The sequence below is a fragment of the Astyanax mexicanus genome, chromosome 10, assembly GCF_023375975.1.
Source record: "Astyanax mexicanus isolate ESR-SI-001 chromosome 10, AstMex3_surface, whole genome shotgun sequence".
In the NCBI taxonomy this organism is placed as follows: domain Eukaryota; kingdom Metazoa; phylum Chordata; class Actinopteri; order Characiformes; family Acestrorhamphidae; genus Astyanax; species Astyanax mexicanus.
In genome coordinates, this window is record NC_064417.1 from 48,721,847 (window position 1) to 48,740,583 (window position 18,737).

General features: G+C 35.8%; 1 protein-coding gene across 1 annotated transcript; it reads left to right on the forward strand.

Annotated features, from left to right (window-relative positions):
* Positions 1-665: 665 nt before the first annotated feature.
* atp1b4 (ATPase Na+/K+ transporting subunit beta 4) lies at positions 666-14,835 on the forward strand. The gene is made up of 9 exons (XM_022684302.2): positions 666-864; positions 1,678-1,752; positions 3,664-3,892; positions 6,679-6,807; positions 8,646-8,759; positions 9,113-9,312; positions 10,157-10,213; positions 10,445-10,537; positions 11,771-14,835. The coding sequence occupies exons 2-9, from the start codon at positions 1,687-1,689 to the stop codon at positions 11,930-11,932; spliced, it is 1,050 nt and encodes a 349-aa protein (XP_022540023.2). The 5' UTR covers positions 666-864; positions 1,678-1,686; the 3' UTR covers positions 11,933-14,835.
* The last annotated feature ends 3,902 nt before the right edge of the window (positions 14,836-18,737 follow it).

The window sequence follows — 18,737 nt, forward strand, 5'->3', positions numbered from 1 at the left end:
CCTCCCCCTGCAAAAACACTAAAACAAAATTGGAATATTATGTTTCAATGTTAAATAAAACTATTGTTTTATATGTGGGTCTTTCAAAAGTAACAAAGTAGTGAAACATTGGAAAACGTTTGAACATGTATTTATTTTATGATAAATTAGTGAATTATCCTAATTGAACCATTATCTGTTAAAGGTAAGGAATGGAGTTAGTAATGAAATATTGTATATTATATATATATATTAGGATTTTTTTTGGTTTTGGACATCTTTTGGATAATTAAAAATGTAGCAAATCAAACTGACCAGAGAACACCATAACTGTTCCTGACAAATTAACTTAACAGAAGGGTTAACCAACTACACAATTAGTTTACTTAGCATAGTATACTTAGTATAGTGCATTTTTTATAAGCAACTTTTCAAACAACTCAACCACCCAAACCAACCAAACCCATCTTCCATTTTTCTGCAGGGTCTAAAACTCAGAATCAGAACTTTTTTAACACATCATCAGCTGTATGGAAGCAGGGTGGTTGTGCTGCTTTGAGCAGTGTAGCTCTAGTTTTAGCTCACACTGAGAGTGGGCAGTGCGTGTACTGAATCCCCTATAACACACCCACCGGCCCTCGCCGTCGCCAAAAGTCCTTCAGGGATTTAAAGGAGAAAAAAGCCCTCCACGTTTCTCTCCCAACCCCCCACTCTGTCGCTTCAGCTCAGCCCCATTCAGTAGGATGCTCTCCCTGTAGCAGGAGCCTCTCCGTCCCGCCGCGGTGAAGCTCATGAACCTTCAGCAGACCAGCTCCAACTCAGCCACGATAACCTGCAGAGGAACCGCCGTCCAGAGACCATCCGCTACTTTTTCACACTTTTGGGGTACATCTTCACTTTTTCCTTCAATCTGAGGATTAATTTTCATTTTTTATTTGACATAGATAGACAAGATGTTGTAAAGTTCGTTTTTTTATAGATGTCTCACGTTTTAACATAAGAAAAGTCAGTTATTATATAAAAAAATAAGATAAACTAAATAAATAAACTTCTCAAGCAGGTCTTCAAATAATCTGATTCAAAACCTTGAATCAAAAGTTTCCAGTGCTGGAATTTGTTCTTACTGGAAGTTAATGCAATGTAATGTGCAGTAATGTAACACAAAATAAATATATGCAATTAATAATTTATTATAATTAATGATTGATTATATTGATTGATTAATTGATTGAATCAAAGTGCAGACTTAAAAAATAATTTTTGTTCCATTGTAAGTATGTAGCTGCTATTAGAACATTTTGTACTTGTGTTGTTTTCTTAGAAAATCTGCTTGGAAAATGTGTCTTCTTATTTTTACTCATTTTCTCATTTTCTAATTTCTTATTTTCTCACGTTTTAATTTTTATATATTACAACACAAAGTTTTTTTTAGATTTTCATATTTTTTATTTAAGTTTAATTTAAAAATTGATCATTCGTTAGCAATAATAGTTACAATATTTGTATTTATATATATATATATATATTTTTTTTTTTGCCCTTTTATTGTTTTATTGTATTTTTTGAAACTTTTTTTGTGGTGCTATACTCATGGGCCCATAACTCTCTCTGTGCTGGGCTGCAGTGAGGCTGAGGGTCTTCAGGGTCGCTGGTATGTGAGCGGTTTAATAAGTATGGTTCCCCTCTTTTCTTCTCCAGTGAAGCATCATGGAGGCTGAGGGCACTGCGGGGGGCGCTGCCGAGCCCAACATGGAACTCTTAGCACCCAAAGCGGTAAGAAAGCTCCAGCCTTTGCTTTCTGAGACAGTGTGTGGTACTTGAGCATTTAGCTAAATTAAGTTAAAGGAGAAGTCTAGTGTTAAATAGACTTGGGCTGTAGTGAAACTTGATAACGAGTAGGAACTTCTGTCGAATAGCCCACCTCTATAATCCCCCAGCATTTGAAAATACATCTCTTTTTTATCCGATGCTCCCAACAGGCTCACAATGCTAGTGATAGTGGCATAGGATTGTCCATGCAAATGTACGCTGTGTATAAACTTCATTAAACAGTGTTTTTAATAGACTATCTGTGCACTTTTATAGTTCTCAGTGCCTCGTTTTAAATATCAAGTCACTCAGAATTCTACCAATGAAGTGTGGGGCCACTTTAAAGTTCTTCTTTGCATGGGTATCTTTATGCCCCTATCACTTGCACTGTAAGCCTGTTGGGAGCATCGGTTAAAAGTGCTGTATTTCAGACTGCTGGGGGAGAACGGAGATGGAAAATTCAACAAAAGTTTCAACTCGTTATCATGTTTCACTACAACCCAAGTCAGTTTCACACCGGATTTCTCCTTTAAGGGAGGTTCAGGGAGTTAACCGTCTGCTATTTTAATAATAGTACTGGAATTTCTCCATTAAAATAAATACAGTCCATGAGACAATTAACAGATTGACTAGCCATACTGTATGTTACCATTGACTTACATGGAATCTCAGATTATTTGATCTATATTCGAGAAAAAAATAGGAATGGAATTGGATCATCTGTAATTGATTATTATTCAATAAATTGAAATATTCTCAATAATTAGGTTAGTTAATGTGACTGAGCTTGTATGTCAACTTAAACAAACACTGATTTAATTGTATTTATGATTTATTTATTTTTACAAATTGTATTTCAGTTCCAACATCTGAATATTATTAATAATTACTTTAAACTTTCACATCCAGTAATCGCTTTATTATTTTCCTACTTTTTAATTATGCTATTTTCCGTTTTAATATAAGCATATTGCATGATAACAAAATATCGCTATATATATTTTTCCCAATATAGTGCAGCCCTAATCCTCACTGATGCGATATCATGCGATTAGAGACTATCACACCCTAGGAGCACAGTTCCTCCACGGGGGTTGGAGGCTCCTTTATGGTGGTCAGGTGGAGATCTCAGTGTGTGCCGTGACTCAGTGCTGTGAATTACTGGGGAACATCTGGCCAGAGGGTGACCCTGCAGGCCTCTGCAGCTGTTGGAGGTTAGCTCTCCCAACGAGGGTCAGCGGGGCCAGCAGGCCCTTCTCCGGCTCCATCCACTCAGTTGCATTCACAGAGATTCACATTCGCTGAGATTGTGAATGAAGCCCCCTCCCATCTCTTCACACCAGTGTAAGAATGGGCCCATTCGCTTTCCTTTAGCCTGATACTGGAAGGGAATGGAGTTTTCAGTCTCTTTCTGCATCCCTTTGTATGGTGTAATTACATAACCCAGCTTTGGAACGAATGCAATGTGATTTAATACACATTTACTAGAGCTATGTATTGGCAAGAACTTGGCGATACTATGCATCACGATCTTCATACAATATTGTGATATAGACGATATTGTGCGATTTTTACATACAGTTATTTTAGGAAAACTGTCATAGCATAAAAAACACTTATTTATTATTTATTGCAATTATAATAGTGGGATCTTTATATGCATTTTTTTTAATCGATACAGTACTACTACACAAAATATTGTGATATTTAGAAATATTGGTATTTAAATATTTAAATATCGGTGTTTAAATATGTGTTTAGAACTGGTGTTTTCAAAATGTATCTGACCACATTTGTGATTTATCATTAGTCATGATTCGTTTTATTATTATTATTATTATTATTATTATTATTTTTATTTATTCTTTATCATAGCGTGCCGGGTCACTGCACAAGCACTGCCACGAGCTGGCCGAAGCCCTGGAGGTGGAACAAGAAGGTCTGGTGGAGCATCAGCCTCTGGAGCAGGACGACTTCAACTTCGAGAAATGGAAACCCAAGCCAATCCCCAAGAGGACGCTGCACGAGAAAATCGACGACCTAAAAACGTACCTGTGGAACCCCGAGACCAAGGAGTTCATGGGCCGCTCGGGGAAGAGCTGGAGTGAGTAACCTATAGGAGCCGGCGGGCAGTTTAACGAGCGATTCCAATGGCCAAACAAAGGGCACTTGTTGTAGCGAGTGGGCACGGAGAGCGTGAGCAGATTAAGCCGTGAACGAAGGGCTAGGCTTCAATTAGTGATGTTCCGCCTGTGTCTGTCAGGCGAAGGCGAGCGAGTGCACAGCTTATTAGTTTTGCTCATTATTTTGGGTTTTTGCACTGGCTTTCGGGTTAGGATGAGCCGAGAGGGGGCTTTTTGAACTGCGCCTCTTGCGTCTGTTGCCACTGCATACTCAGGCAAACACAGGCCTGGAAAGTGTGCATGTGTCACTGTATGAGTGTGTGTGTGTTCGAACCCAGTGTTTACATAGGTGCACAGATAGCTTGGAGAAATCTTGACAAAAACAGACTGCCTGGGGAATGGTTCCCAGTGGGAGAGCAACTGTCGCAGTCCATTCGCTGGCCAGGAATCACATTTCTATTACCCCTACCGAGCCTTCCCCTGCCTCTTTCCCAAAACCCCCCTCGACCTCCGGACCACCTCAGACACGCTCGCTCTCATCCCCAGTGCACGCCGACACGTAACACCGTGTTACAAGTGTTTGTTCCCCAGAAATTCTGTCTTCTGTCAGGCTTAAAATATGGCTCAAAGCAAACTTTCCTGGCAGCGGTCACTTCCTCTAGAGGTTTGCCTTGTGGAAGAGCTGCTCAATCTCACTGGCTGGACGGTCCCACCATTCCCTTTGGGACATCGCTCTAAATGACATCAAATTCTCATAAGCAGATCGGGGCCGTCCGAGTGTGTGTATTTTGTGAAAGGAGAGTGTGTGAGTGTGTCGAGGCCTCACAATGCCTGAGTGGGGTGATCGGACTCCTTGGAGCTGCCGGTGGCTCTGGATGGCTGCAAAAGACCGTCACTCTGATGGCAAAACTAAAAAAATCTAGTGCAGTAAGTTGCCTTTAAATTTTTTAAGTTTTCTTATTTTTTTCATTTTTACAGTGCAGTGTTCTATAGTGCACCACACCCCATTCCCAAAACACATTTTTCTAAAAGCCATAATGACTAAAATGTTATGTTAAAATGTTAATGTTGATAAATTTGGGATGCATTAGGCTCCCTGTTTCATCTACATATATGCCCTTTGAAAATCAATGTATTTTAATACAATGTAAATATATTTAGAATTATAGATTTATCTGGATAGGGGTTTTATTGAATGACGAGAAGCCGGAATGATAACGAGCTGAAATAAAATAGGAGTAACGAGGCTATTTTTAAAATCTAAGGAGGAGAAAGTTTAGATAAATGTGTAAAAATGTAAGAAGTAGAAAAAAGTGTCCTGATTAAATAATTACTAAAGTACTTAAGTAAGATAACAAAGTATTTGTACTTCATAAATTCACCTTTGCATAAGACTTAACTTGAGAATTAGACGATAGTAGAGTGTATGCTGTCATATGCAGTCACACAGATTGCTGATTCAGTTAAATTTGCATATGTTTGCTGTCTGTCTTCAGGAGATTACAGTTCACAGTTTATATTTGACCTTGTTTGGACTGTGTTTGGGTTGGATGGCCCTCCCTTTCCCCCACAGCATTCAACCTTCTATCATTGCACCACTAGCATTGCAGGTCTTTGTTAGCTGATGTAACGAAACTAGCAGTTAGTGTTCTCCTCCAAGCATGTTCAGGAATTGGCATTGAAACAAAGCCTCAGAGGAAGGCTTGGGAATGTCCACATCTGCGTGAGATATGAGGTGTTATCTTGTTAGAGAAGTTGAAGACTGGCCAGTGTCGAGCGAGGTCTGATAGTGGGTGGCGAGATAAATGGGACTAATGTGGCATTCCAGTGAAAAATCAATAATGATCCCAAGTGGTGCAACTGTGTAAAAGCTGTTTTACACTGCATGCACTGCTCAGTGCTTTGTACTAAAACAATACAAATAGTTGTTTTGAATAGAGATATACATCACAATGTTATGTTGCAATCTTGCAATATACAATATTATTGTTATTTTGCAATCTTTAAATGCCACTAATATAATGATAATAGAATAGCATAGCAAAGGATTACAAAAACATTTTAATTAATCATCGTTAATTTTCTTTACCTACTGCAGAATTCCACACTGTGTATATGGAGTCATAGTTATTAAAGCATTGGTCGTTTAACATGATTGGCTAAAATCCTGTTATCTGTTATATATGAGAATAAACATACAAATAAACACAATAGACAGACAAAACCCTAAACCATATATTTTACATTAAAATATCTAACATATATTCCTTTGAAGTAATGAAACATAGCAGACCTGTTTTCTAAACTTTTCTAAACATTTCCTAACCTTTAAAAAACGCTTTTATTGTGGTAATTTCTGCCTCTGCAGCGTCCTCTCGGGTTCAGCTGTGCTATAGGTGTGGATGATGTGCCTGTGTACTTTGGTAATCAGACACATCACAATATGTAGATCAGCCAGTCAGCTCTCCCTCCTGCCCTGCCTCTAAACCCATACATCACCCAGTGCCCCTCCCAAACTACCCTTCCCATTTTTTTTCCTTTTTCAAATTTGAGCTGAGGGTGGAGTCAGATAAAATCAGGGTGTTTAGTGCTCTTTAGGTGCAGCTCATCAGTTCTCATCTGAGATATGATTTAGGCTCTATATGGATGGGTAGGATTTCCCCTCCTGGATCTTCATCCTTATGTAACACTTTACTGTCCATTGATGTTTAACAACTCATTTGTAGTTTGTGGGAGTTAACTGATTGTGTTTTTGTGTTTCTTTCAGGCCTCATTCTTTTCTTCTACTCAGCATTGTACATCTTCCTGGCGGCCATGTTTGGTGGCTGCATGTGCTGCCTGATGTGGTCCATCAGTCCCTACACCCCAACCTACAATGACAGGGTGATGCCTCCAGGTAGCTTTATAATTATCTAAAAGGATTTAATCTAAATATTTTTTTTCTATTAAACTGTTTTAAAGAGTTACACACATATGTTGTTTTGGCTTTGTGCAGATTGTGTGTGACACTTTACAAGATTAAGATATAAGCCATCCAAATATATCATCCATATCTGTTAGATTGTGAGATTATTTTTTTACATTCAGTGATATTTAAAAGACAGTCCATATTGTTTATTTTCATTGGCACACAATGTTGCCTCCAGGCCGCACACACCAAAAAAAAAAACTTTTAATTATAATAATCGGAATGAATTTCTTCCTATTATAATATTCCATATTGTTTTTTATTTATTTTAACAGAAATGTTGCCTCCAGGCAACATACTCCAAAATATTACTTTTTAATTTAATTTATTTTTTTAAAGACATTCCCTACAGACAAACAGATATACATACATAGTGTATTTTTATTGTCCCACAATGTTGCCAGTGTTGATTGATTTTAATAATCAATAGATAGACAGACAAACAGACAGACAAACTTAGAAATGTAGTTTTTAATATTGTTTAAAAATTTAATATGTTTTTTTTAATTGTCCCACAATGTTGCCCCTAGGCAACACACTTCAGAAAAACAACTATCGAATAAGTAAAAGATGGATGGATAGATTTTAGGGGAGTGTCTTTTTATTGTCCCACAACTTTGCCCCAAGCAACACACTCCAAAAAACAACTATTAAAATGTAGGATGCTCTCTTTAAATTGTACCCACTGTTGCCTCTAGGCAACACATTCCAAAAAACAACTAATGATTTTAATAATCAATAGATAGACAGACAGATAGATAGATACTTTACTGATCTCTAAGGAAATATAGGATACTGCCTTTAGGATACTTGCCCATAGGCAACACACTCCAAATAATTTATTGATTTTAATAATCAGTAGATAGACAGACAGACAGACAGAGACAAAGCAAGACAGATAGATACTTAATTGATCCTGAAGGAAATTTAGGATATTGCCTTTTAATTGTCCCATAATGTTGCCCCTGGGCAACACAATCCAAATCAACTGTTGATTTTACTAATGGATGGATGGATGGATGGATTGATTTAGGATAGTGTCTTTTAATTGTCCCAAAATTTTGCCCCTAAAAACAACACTCCAAAAAAAACAACAATTGATTTTAATAATCAAAAGATAGATAGACATACAGACAGATATACTTAACTGATCTCGAAGGAAATTTAGGATACTTTCATTTAATTGTGCAACAAATTCCAAAAAAACACTATTGATTTTAATAATCAATAGATAGATTGACAACAGACTAATATAGACAAGACATATATATACTTAACTGATCTTGAAGGAAATTTAGGAAACTTGAAGGAAATTGTTGCCCCTAGTCAAAATTGACTATTGACCTTAATAATCAATTGATAGATAGACAAACAGACAGACAGATAGATAGATAGACAGATAGATACTTTACTGATCTCAAAGAAAATTTAGGATACTTTAATTTAATTGTGCCCATTGTTGCCCCTAGGCAACACATTCCGAAAAATAACCATTGACTTTAATAATCAAAAGATAGATAGACAAACAGACAGACAGATAGATACGTTACTGATCTTTTTTAGTTGTGCCTTATGTTGGCCCTTGGCAACACACTCCAGAAATTCAACTTGTTCATTTTAAGCATGTTTAAGATGGTACATTTAATGTGTGTAAACATTGTTTTCATAACGCATGCAATAGAGAGTTTCTTTGTGTTGTATGTGAACACAAACACATGTTTGTACTTGTGAAAGTCTCACATGTTTTTATTCCCCTAAACCGGCAGGGATGAACATGATTCCACATATGCACAATGTTCATGGACTGGACATCACCTTCAACGCGTCTGATCGCAGCTCGTGGAAGAAGTATGCACGAGCCCTGGATTCTCAGCTTAAACGTGAGTCTTGAAGTTTTTGAAGCTGCTGTGAACCCATTCAGATCTTCCTTTCAATACACTAAACCATCCCCCACCCCCCCACATCACCCCCATACCCCAACCCCCACCTCCTCCCAGCAGCTCCAGTAGACCATAGAGGAACAGGCAGGGAGGGAAACCCCTTTTGTAGGCTGAGCGCAACCACACTGAGCTTCTCGGGCCCCACTTTTGTGCACTTTTGAGTGGGAGGCCAGGCAGGGTATTCAGCCGTCATTGTCTGGTTTATTTATGGGGTCTCTCTCTCTATCTCTCTTTCTCTCTCTCTATCTCTCTTTCTCCCCCACGTCTCCACTTCCCGCGCTCTTCTCCTGCAGCCTATGACGATGCAGTTCAGGAGAGGCGTAACATTGCATGCAAGCAGGATGCATATTTCATGCAGGATGATCTGGAAGAGAGCGCTGAGAGGAAAGCCTGCCAGTTCAAGAGGTCCTCGCTGGGCCCGTGTTCCGGCATGCAGGACAGGGACTATGGCTACTCTCAGGGAAAGCCCTGCATCCTCCTCAAAATGAACCGGGTGAGCTCAGCTTAAAGCACTCAGCACTGCAGAGAGAGTGATCATGAAAGGAGTGAGTGTGCTGGTGTGTGTGAACCTAAAAAAAGGTGGTATAAAGAGAATTTCCATTAAAAAAGTGAATCTTGAGCAGCATCTTGTGGTGAAATTGAGCAGCTACAGTTTTTGTATTAAAGCCCTTCTTGATTTTTGTCATTTCCTACCAAAAGTGTAAATTTTGGATATCTACTCCTAAAATTTTCATACAGTTATTTGAACTTTCTACTCCTTACATTTAAAAAAAAATAGCCCCGTTACTCCGATTTCATTTGAGCTTGTTTATATTCCAGCTTCTTGTCATTTAATAAAACCCCTATCCAGATAAATCTCTCCATCCAGATAGAGTGAATCTGATTGTGATTGGATGTAGAGAAGTATAAACATATACCATTCCGATAGACCACCCTGTTGGTTTATACTGTGATCCATCACACCTGCACATTTTTTAATATATTTACATTGTTCTGTATGTAAAATACATTCATTTCAATAAGCATATATGCAGCTGAAACACTAGGGAGCCTAGTGCATCCGAAATTATATTATCAGCATTAGCATTTTAATATTTTAACATTATAGTCATATTGGCATTTAGACTTCTAAATGGATTTATTTTTTTTCCTCTTACATTACTTTTACTTTTATACTTTAAGTAGTTTTAAAATCAGTACTTTTACACTTTTACTAAAAGAGTAAAAAGCTTGAGTTGATACCTCAACTTCTACAGAAGTATTTTAAACCTGAGTATCTGTACTTCTACCTACAGAGTAATGATTGTCGATACCTTTCACACCTTTGTTTCCTACAGATTCTGGGGTATTTACCTGGTCAGGGTACTCCGGTGAATGTTGCATGTGTGGTTAAAGTAAGTACACAAAGCCAAATAGTGATAAAACATTATTAAAGCTGTATGATATAATGGGTTGATAACACACAATTAATTTGTCAACAGTCCTATAGTGAGTCTATAAATGAGCCATTCTTATAAATAAACATATATTAACATTCTGCAACATATATAAGTTTAAATGATTAAATCATTTTTACAATTGTATTTTGTTTTTTATTAAACTGTCTGTTCACATTGTCTGTGCAGAAAGGGACGGAGGACAGTCTTGGGACTGTTGTCTTCTATCCAAAAAACATTTTCAACTTAATGTATTATCCTTACTACGGGAAGCTCAGACATGTAAGTATGAATTAACTGCCTTATCATATTACCTTACTCTTAAAATATTAATGACGTTTCAGGAGAGGAAGGAAAAACATCTAGGCTGATTACAGTTACACCGTTTCTGTTCAGAAATAAAAAATTTAATATTGCTGTATTTGATATAAAGTACCAGTCAAAAATTTGGACACACCTTAAATTCAGTGTTTTTTTTCATTATTTAAAATGTTCTGCATTGTAGATTAATACTCATCCCAGTCATCCCAACTAGGAAAGGAAATATGTGGAATTATTAACTACACAATAAGAGTTAAACAAACCAGAATATGTTTTATATTTTAGATTCTATAAAGTAGAACCTCTTGCTTAGATTAGACAGCTTTGCACATCTTGGCTACATTTTCTCAGTCAGCTTTACGAGCTAGAATCACCTGACTGGAACTGTATACATTACCGCCTACTTTTGTTTCAATAATTATTGCACGATTTCTGTAAATGCTATAAACTTGTCAAATATCACTGTGTTCATCTACTATATGATATATTTAACTGAAATTATTGATCTGAACAACCAATGATTTATAAAGGAAAATCATGAACATTATCAGGGTTGCCCAAACTTTTTCATACCACTGTATACACAGTGGTATATACATACATACAGCATATATAGCTCTCGAAAAAATAGAGGCTACTTAAAAATGATGAGTTTTTTTTATTTTACCAAATTGAAAACCTCTGGAATATAATCAAGAGGAAGATGGATGATCACAAACCATCAAACCAAACTGAACTGCTTTAATTTTTGCACCAGGAGTAAAGCAGCATAAAGTTATCCAAAAGCAGTGTGTAAGACTGGTGGAGGAGAACATGATGCCAAGATGCATGAAAACTGTGATTAAAAACCAGGGTTATTCCACCAAATATTTATTTCTGAACTCCTAAAATGTTTAAAATATGAACGTGTTTTCTTTGCATTATTTCTACCTACAGAGTAATACTTTTTTGTTATTTCGGACATTGCTCATTTTCTGCAAATAAATGCTTAATTTATTCAAACATATACCTATAAATAAAAAAATTCAGAAGATTCAGAAACTGATGTGGTCTCGTAATTTTTTACAGCGCTGTACATATATGTATGAACTATATCATTTTACATCACTGATTCAAATCTGTAATATGAAAATGAGTATTATAATTTTTTATAATAACGTATATTAACATATTTTTTAATTTTCTGCGTTACAGGTAAACTACAGCTCTCCACTGATAGCCGCCCACTTTACTAGTCTCCATGTCGACACCCATCTACATGTTCAATGTAAGCTAAATGGGAAGGGTATCATCAATGATTCACCTACTGACCGCTACCTGGGCAGCGTGTCCTTCTATCTAGAAGTGGGAGCGTAGTGCTGGAGCAGGCCTGCAGTGTACATTATACATTACGGTTACATTAGTTCCAGTGTACGTCCGTTCCTCTGTGCCTTCCACTTGAATTTAATGCAGCGTTATTGCATGCAGTGTACTTGCCCTCGCACGGAACGCTCCAGCAGGCTAGTGTAGTTAAACCTAAGAGCAAACACTGCCGTTACTGAATATAATATCTAGAGTTTTCTCTTTTTTGGGGGGGGAGGAGGGGGAAGAAGATTTTATTTCATCACGATTAATATTTTCTAGATTAGTCAATAACTGTAAATGTAGTTGGTTTGAGATGCAGATATTTACACTGTACAGGGTGGAGTGTGCCTCGCCTCACTTTACTGTAGGAGATTAACTCGTGAGTCGCTGCCTTCAGTCACTGGTACATACAGTAACATTAGCTGAATGTGTGTAACTGTAAATGATGAACAGTAGGAGATCTGTGTTGAGTTTTATGTGACAGCGACTCCTTTGTGCTTCTTTTGTAAAAATTTACAGGCGTTTTTCTGTCAGACCATACATATATGCATACATACATATATACATACATACTGTCAGTACAAGGGTTAATCTTGTTTAATGGATTCATTTGATCTCTTTTATTGTAAAAATATATATCAATAAATAAAGAAATAAAACAAAAAAGACGTTAAAAAGAGAAAAGATACTTATGTAAATTACTTTACCACCATTATTAATGGGTGCGATGAGTTAAATGTTAAAAAAGTCATGTCCAGTTGGATCTACCCAAAGTTACATTAATACAGTATATATTGATATGCAAGGTCAGTGTCAGTTCAACTTTTATCAGTTCAAATTTCTGGGGGTTTCAGGCTTAATTCAAAAATTAGAAAAAAAAAATTACTAGGTAAAAAAAGGTGTTTAAATAATTCTTTGTTGATATAATAAAACAAGAAATTGACTTTCATTTGTTTTTCCTATTTTCTATTTTTTTTCTCCCTGAATCTGAATCTGAAAGTGAATCTGACCTTTACTTAATTTTCTGTTTTTCTCCCCAAAATCTGAAAGTACAATCCAACCTACTTTTATAGCAAAATGCAAATATGGAAAACTAGTAATTAACTAAGTAAGATTTATTTATAAAGCACTTTTTAAACAACTTGGATTAAACAAGGTGCTCTACATCAAAGATAAAACCCAAAACAGGCAAGTACAAAAAGAAAAATACATGCATAATAAAACATATGAAACCAATAAGCTCGACAGCAAGAAATAAAGCATGAGAAAGAAAACATTAAACATTGAAAATAATTAATATTACCACAGTTTTCAGACCTAATACAAAAAATAAAACCTAAAATTCATGTGAAAATAAACAGGAACTTGTACCAAGTTTATACCTACTTATAAAATTCAAATTTAGCCTGAAACAGTCCTAAAACTGAACTGATAAACATTACACTGATCATGCTTCATATGAATACATCCTTCTGAGAATCTTGGACCTAGTGAAGTGAAGCATCCTTTATAATCTTTCTATAATCATTTTAAATTCTACTTGCTGCTTTTACAATTTATGGCAACAAGAGTTTCTGTTTCTACCAGTATACTTAAAAAATCTAAAAAAACTAAACATTAACACTTTTTCTGGGTCTCAGGAGGATTTATTAAGATAAAATATTGACATTGGAATATATTAATATGTACAATATTAAAATATAATATATAAACATATCACAACAAGTAATAAAATGTGTGTTTGGAGGATTAAATGTTTCTTGGCAATTAATCTTATACTATTGGAAAACAATCAGTGTTCTTATAAATGAGGCTCCATTTAAAGTGAAATTAACACAGGATTTCCATCAGTATAAGATTTATAGCCAAGAAGCATTTATACAACAAAGAAATAACAGATATAACAATCTACCAAGCACATACTTCCTTACTTTTTGTTAGATATTTATATATGAGCAAGTCTTTGGAAGAACTTTAGTAAAGAGAGTATAAGAGAGAGAGAGAGAGTCAGTTGTGCAGCTGTTTACTATCATTTTTTGGCGCTGGCAAGTTTAATCATTACAAAATGTTAACTTTACAAAATATTAACCGCTTTCCTGGAAAAATCCTTGTTAAGTACGACTAAGACAGATGGATTTGGATTTGTTTTATGGCAGGTGATTATTGCTTTTTTCAGTTCTGAACGTTTTGAAGTAAATCTGTTAAACTATTAATCAGAATTGAATGGCATTAAGAAACAAAACAAAAGCAAACAATAAAATAATAATAAATATAATATCAGACCCATTAAAAGCAGAATGTCATATGTTTAGCTTTGTATCACTGTTTTGTGTGTTTTTTATAACAATCATTTATTTGTGTTAGAACTGATTTCTTTGTACTACATCCAGAACTAAATTGACTTATGTTTATTAGTACCACTAAATTTATATAAATATATATTTTTCCAAGACAAATGTATTTTTCCAGAGTCAAATGTATGAATTGAGGAATTCATGATCTTATCAGTGATATTATAATTTTTTTTTTTCCTTTCTGAAATGAAACATAACCTGACCTCACAGCAGATAGTAGACATGTTACACGCACAAACACTCCCGTGCCCAGAATTATACACTGCTCCATCTCTATAGGGTGAAATAAATACTGTGCCTGCTTGGTTCTCTGTGAGAAGGACTTCAACAGTATTATTTATTAATTGTGTTTGTGTAATTGACCTGGTACAATCAGTTATTAACTGTGACGGATAGATGGAATCAGAAGCTGCATGTTGGTGATTCTGTAAATGCAGTGAAACAAACATCGAACAGCAGACGAGTGTGCCAGCTCCTGTTTTTTAAAAATGCACTCCTAATGTTCTAGATATAATAAAGACGGAACAGAATTAACTAAATAAAGCGTTTCTGTTTCATTGATTGATTGATTGGTTCTGTGAAGCTTCTACAAATAATGAATCTCATTTACTGTAGGGTTGGGCGGTATCTACCTATTTCATGCCGTCTTAAAACATTACCACAGCTTACTAGTGCATTAAAAAAATAGACTATGATTAAAATGTGAAAGTCATTATTTATCATGTAAAGCTTTAATTTCTTTCATTGTTGATGATTATGGTTTACAGCCAATGAAACCCCAAAAATCAGTGTCTCAGAAAATTAGAATATTATATAAGATCAGTTGGTACTTTTGGCAGTGTTGGCAGTGTGCCAAGTCCTGCTGGAAAATGAAATCCTCATCTCCATAAAAGTTGTCAGTAGCAGAGGGAAGCATGAAGTGCTGTAAGATTTTGCGGGAAAACAAAACTGCACTGACTTGATAATAAAACACAGTGGATCAACAGCAGCAGATGACATGTCTCTCTAAACCATCACTGATTGGTGGAAACTTCACACTAGACCTTAAGCAGTTTGGACTGTGTGTTTCTCCACTCTTCCTCCAGACTCTGCTCCCTTGATTTACAAATGAAATGTAAAATTTTTCTTTAAAATTCTTTAGAGTATTAATGTATAGTAATGAAGAGTAATGCAATTAATTAAATATGATTGTTATTATGTACTTAGTAATCACATTGAAAACATAGGCACATCAAGTGTATGGGAATCTATTTGGAGTTACAGTCTAAATTTAAAAATAATGCAGTTTTACTATTACCACACCACCCAATCCTCAGTCACCAACATCTTTTTCTTGAAAAATGTCTGATGCATCAGATTCATGATGTGTTTTTAAAATGCAGAATTGCAGAAAATGTTGTTTTCCTGCTTTTGCAGTTTTTTCTGATATATATTCTATATTTTTCCATGTTTACAGGAACAGGTTAATATAGGTGTGGCATGTCCAGAACTCACTACATATAAAAGTAACAGCATGTTCTTGATCCAAGTCCATTTACCTTTGGTTTAGTCTCATGATCTTGTGTCATAAGTCATGTGCTGTATAAAAAGCATTGTTAAATGCTGGTGTGAATTTTGCACAGACTGCAGCACAAAACACGCAATAGACTGCAATACAAAAAAAAGCCATTTTATTGAAATTTCTTACTCATCGAAACAAACTTAACATGACCCAGCATTCTTCACTGACTGGAACAGCTCTGATAGTGAAGGGACATGGAAGTGCAACAGAAAGGCACACCGTATTGAAGAGTCGACAGTATTCTTGTGTTTATATTTGGTTCTGCTTATATTGTGATGGGAACACAAACTCGAGTCACTTTAACCTGATCTGACCACTATACACACTGCATTACAAAAATACAGCAGATTAAACCACCTGTAATACAGCCAGAAGCTTAAAGAGGCAGTCCAGTCAAAAAACAACACAAAAAAAACAGGGTAACCTGCGCATTTAACAGCAATAAGTGGTCAGGAACATTCCGATTTAAACAGAGGATAAACCCACAACTCATATATAAAGAAAACAGTAGAAAGGAGAAAGAACGTTTTCTGGGTCCAACCACCACAACCAATCACAGTTCCTGTAAGCCACCTTGTCTTAATTACATTACTAACTGGGGCATGGCTATCTGAACACATTTTGCTTTCTTCTTATGGCTGTACAATTTTTTTTTGAGATAAATACAGCTCAAGAAAGAAATTAAGAGAGCACTTCAGTTTCTGAAACAGTTTCTCTGATTTTGCTATTTATAGGTTTATGTTTGAGTAAAATGAACATTGCTGTTTTATTCTATAAACTACAGACAACATTTCTCCCAAATATTTTTTTTTTCATTTAGAGCATTTATTTGCAGAAAATGAGAAATGTCTGAAATAAAATATACAGAGCTTTTAGACCTCAAATAATGCAAAAAAAAGAGGTAACATTCATAAAATTTTAAGAGTTAAGAAATCAATATTTGGTGGAATAACCCTGGTTTTTCACCAGTTTTCATGCATCTTGGCATCACATTCTCCTCCACCAGTCTTACACACTGCTTTTGGATAAGTTCATGCCACGCCGGCAGTTCAGTTTGGTTTGATGGCTTGTAATCATCCATCTTCCTCTTAATTATTTTCAAGAGATTTTCAATTTGGTAAAATCAAAGAAACTCAATATTTTTAAGTGCTCTCTTTTTTCCCCAGAGCAGTACATTTTCTAATCACAGTAATGAAATATAGCTGGAGAAAGTGATTTGTTTTAGGAACAAAGTTCTATGCCAATAGGAATTAAACCAAAAAAAATGCTCCAACAATAAAAAAAGAAAGAAAACTTCTGTGAAAGTCCATTTCTAAGATTTATAAAGTTTGGAGCATTTAGAATTAATCAAACGGCTTAGTTTTAACGTTTTAACAATTTTAATTATGTGTCCAAACTACAGTATGGCCCTGTATGAATGTAATGAAAGCCTGATAATATTGTAAGCACACAACTTAAACTACATAACAAATAAAATTAAATAAAATTGCAAATACTATTAAACAAACAACATTCAGGGTACAGTTAAACTGGACTGCCCTTTAAGTATTCTGCTGCAGCATAAATGCACATAAACCGGTCAAAAACAAATCCAATTTGCAATAGACCCACATTACATCACACCATGCCTTTCCCTGAGAGGGGACCTAATGACCTACAGACCGGGGGGCTGAGGGGGAACTTAGCCACTTCTTTCATATAATTGCTGGTAAAGTGTCAAAACTTTAGTGTCCCTTTATTATACAATTAAACAATTAAGTTAAATATTTACTGTGACACTCAAATCTCATATACATTACTATGGATGGATATCAATCAAGTAACATGTAGTTTCTATTTTTTTTTCTTGTTTTTGGTCATTTCTCTCCAAATCTCAGCAGAGTGATCCACCTCTGAGTAAGTTTAAAACTGAAATCAAGCCTTCCACTGAAGGTTTAATAAACTCGAGCAACTAAAAAAAGTTCCTAATCCTACAAATGAACCATTCATACATTCGTCACATGGATAATCACATAGCACAATCATGGTGTAGAGCCTTGAACATCTTTTTTCCGGCAAGGATAAAAATATTGTTAAATATGTTTAAAAAGAGCTAGTAATTCTCCATGCATTTTAAACACTTAGTGCAATGCCAGTGATTATTTGGACAGCCTCTGGCTTGTAACGTATGATGACTGCATCAGCACTGCTAAAACGGCCTGGCAGAGCCGCCTTATCTAGATGGGAAGAACTGTCAGCAGAACTCATACAGAATTGAACACAGGCAGCAAACAAACCAGAAACTGGAAATTCACAGAAGCTGTAGGAGGATATACAAGTTGAGTAGTTTGTAGAGTTAGGAGGAACTGTTTCAGCTTTTTAAATCCACACTTAATCAGAAATTCAATTTAAACAAACAAAAATGCAGAAAAAATAGAAGTATTTATAAAAATCTACAGGAAATTAAATGTGTACATGTACAATTTCAATTTGCACTACAGGAACTAAATATTTTAATGATCCTAAATACATACAATTACTTCAATATGTCAAACACAAGGAGGGGCAGGCAGGAACAGCTCATGCCTCATCCAATACATGTGAATCGATACAGTATAACTAGGCAGCATCACAACAAACTTAGAGTTCCAGATCTCCAGCTCTGATACATCAGCAAACAGATGCCCGTGCCAACCACCAATACAATAGGAGTAATGATGAGGGGCGAGAGTGCCACCTACTGTACCCACCCAGAGAGAGCATTGCCAAATATTCTCTCAGACTCTGGCTGCTGATGGTAAGGCAGCTGCTGATGCTAATTTCTTGCATTAAAACAAGCAGACCTTGCATTAATCCTCTGGACCATGGGGGGTGTTATAAGCCCAAATTGAACATTTAAAATTAAAACCAACACATGAAATTT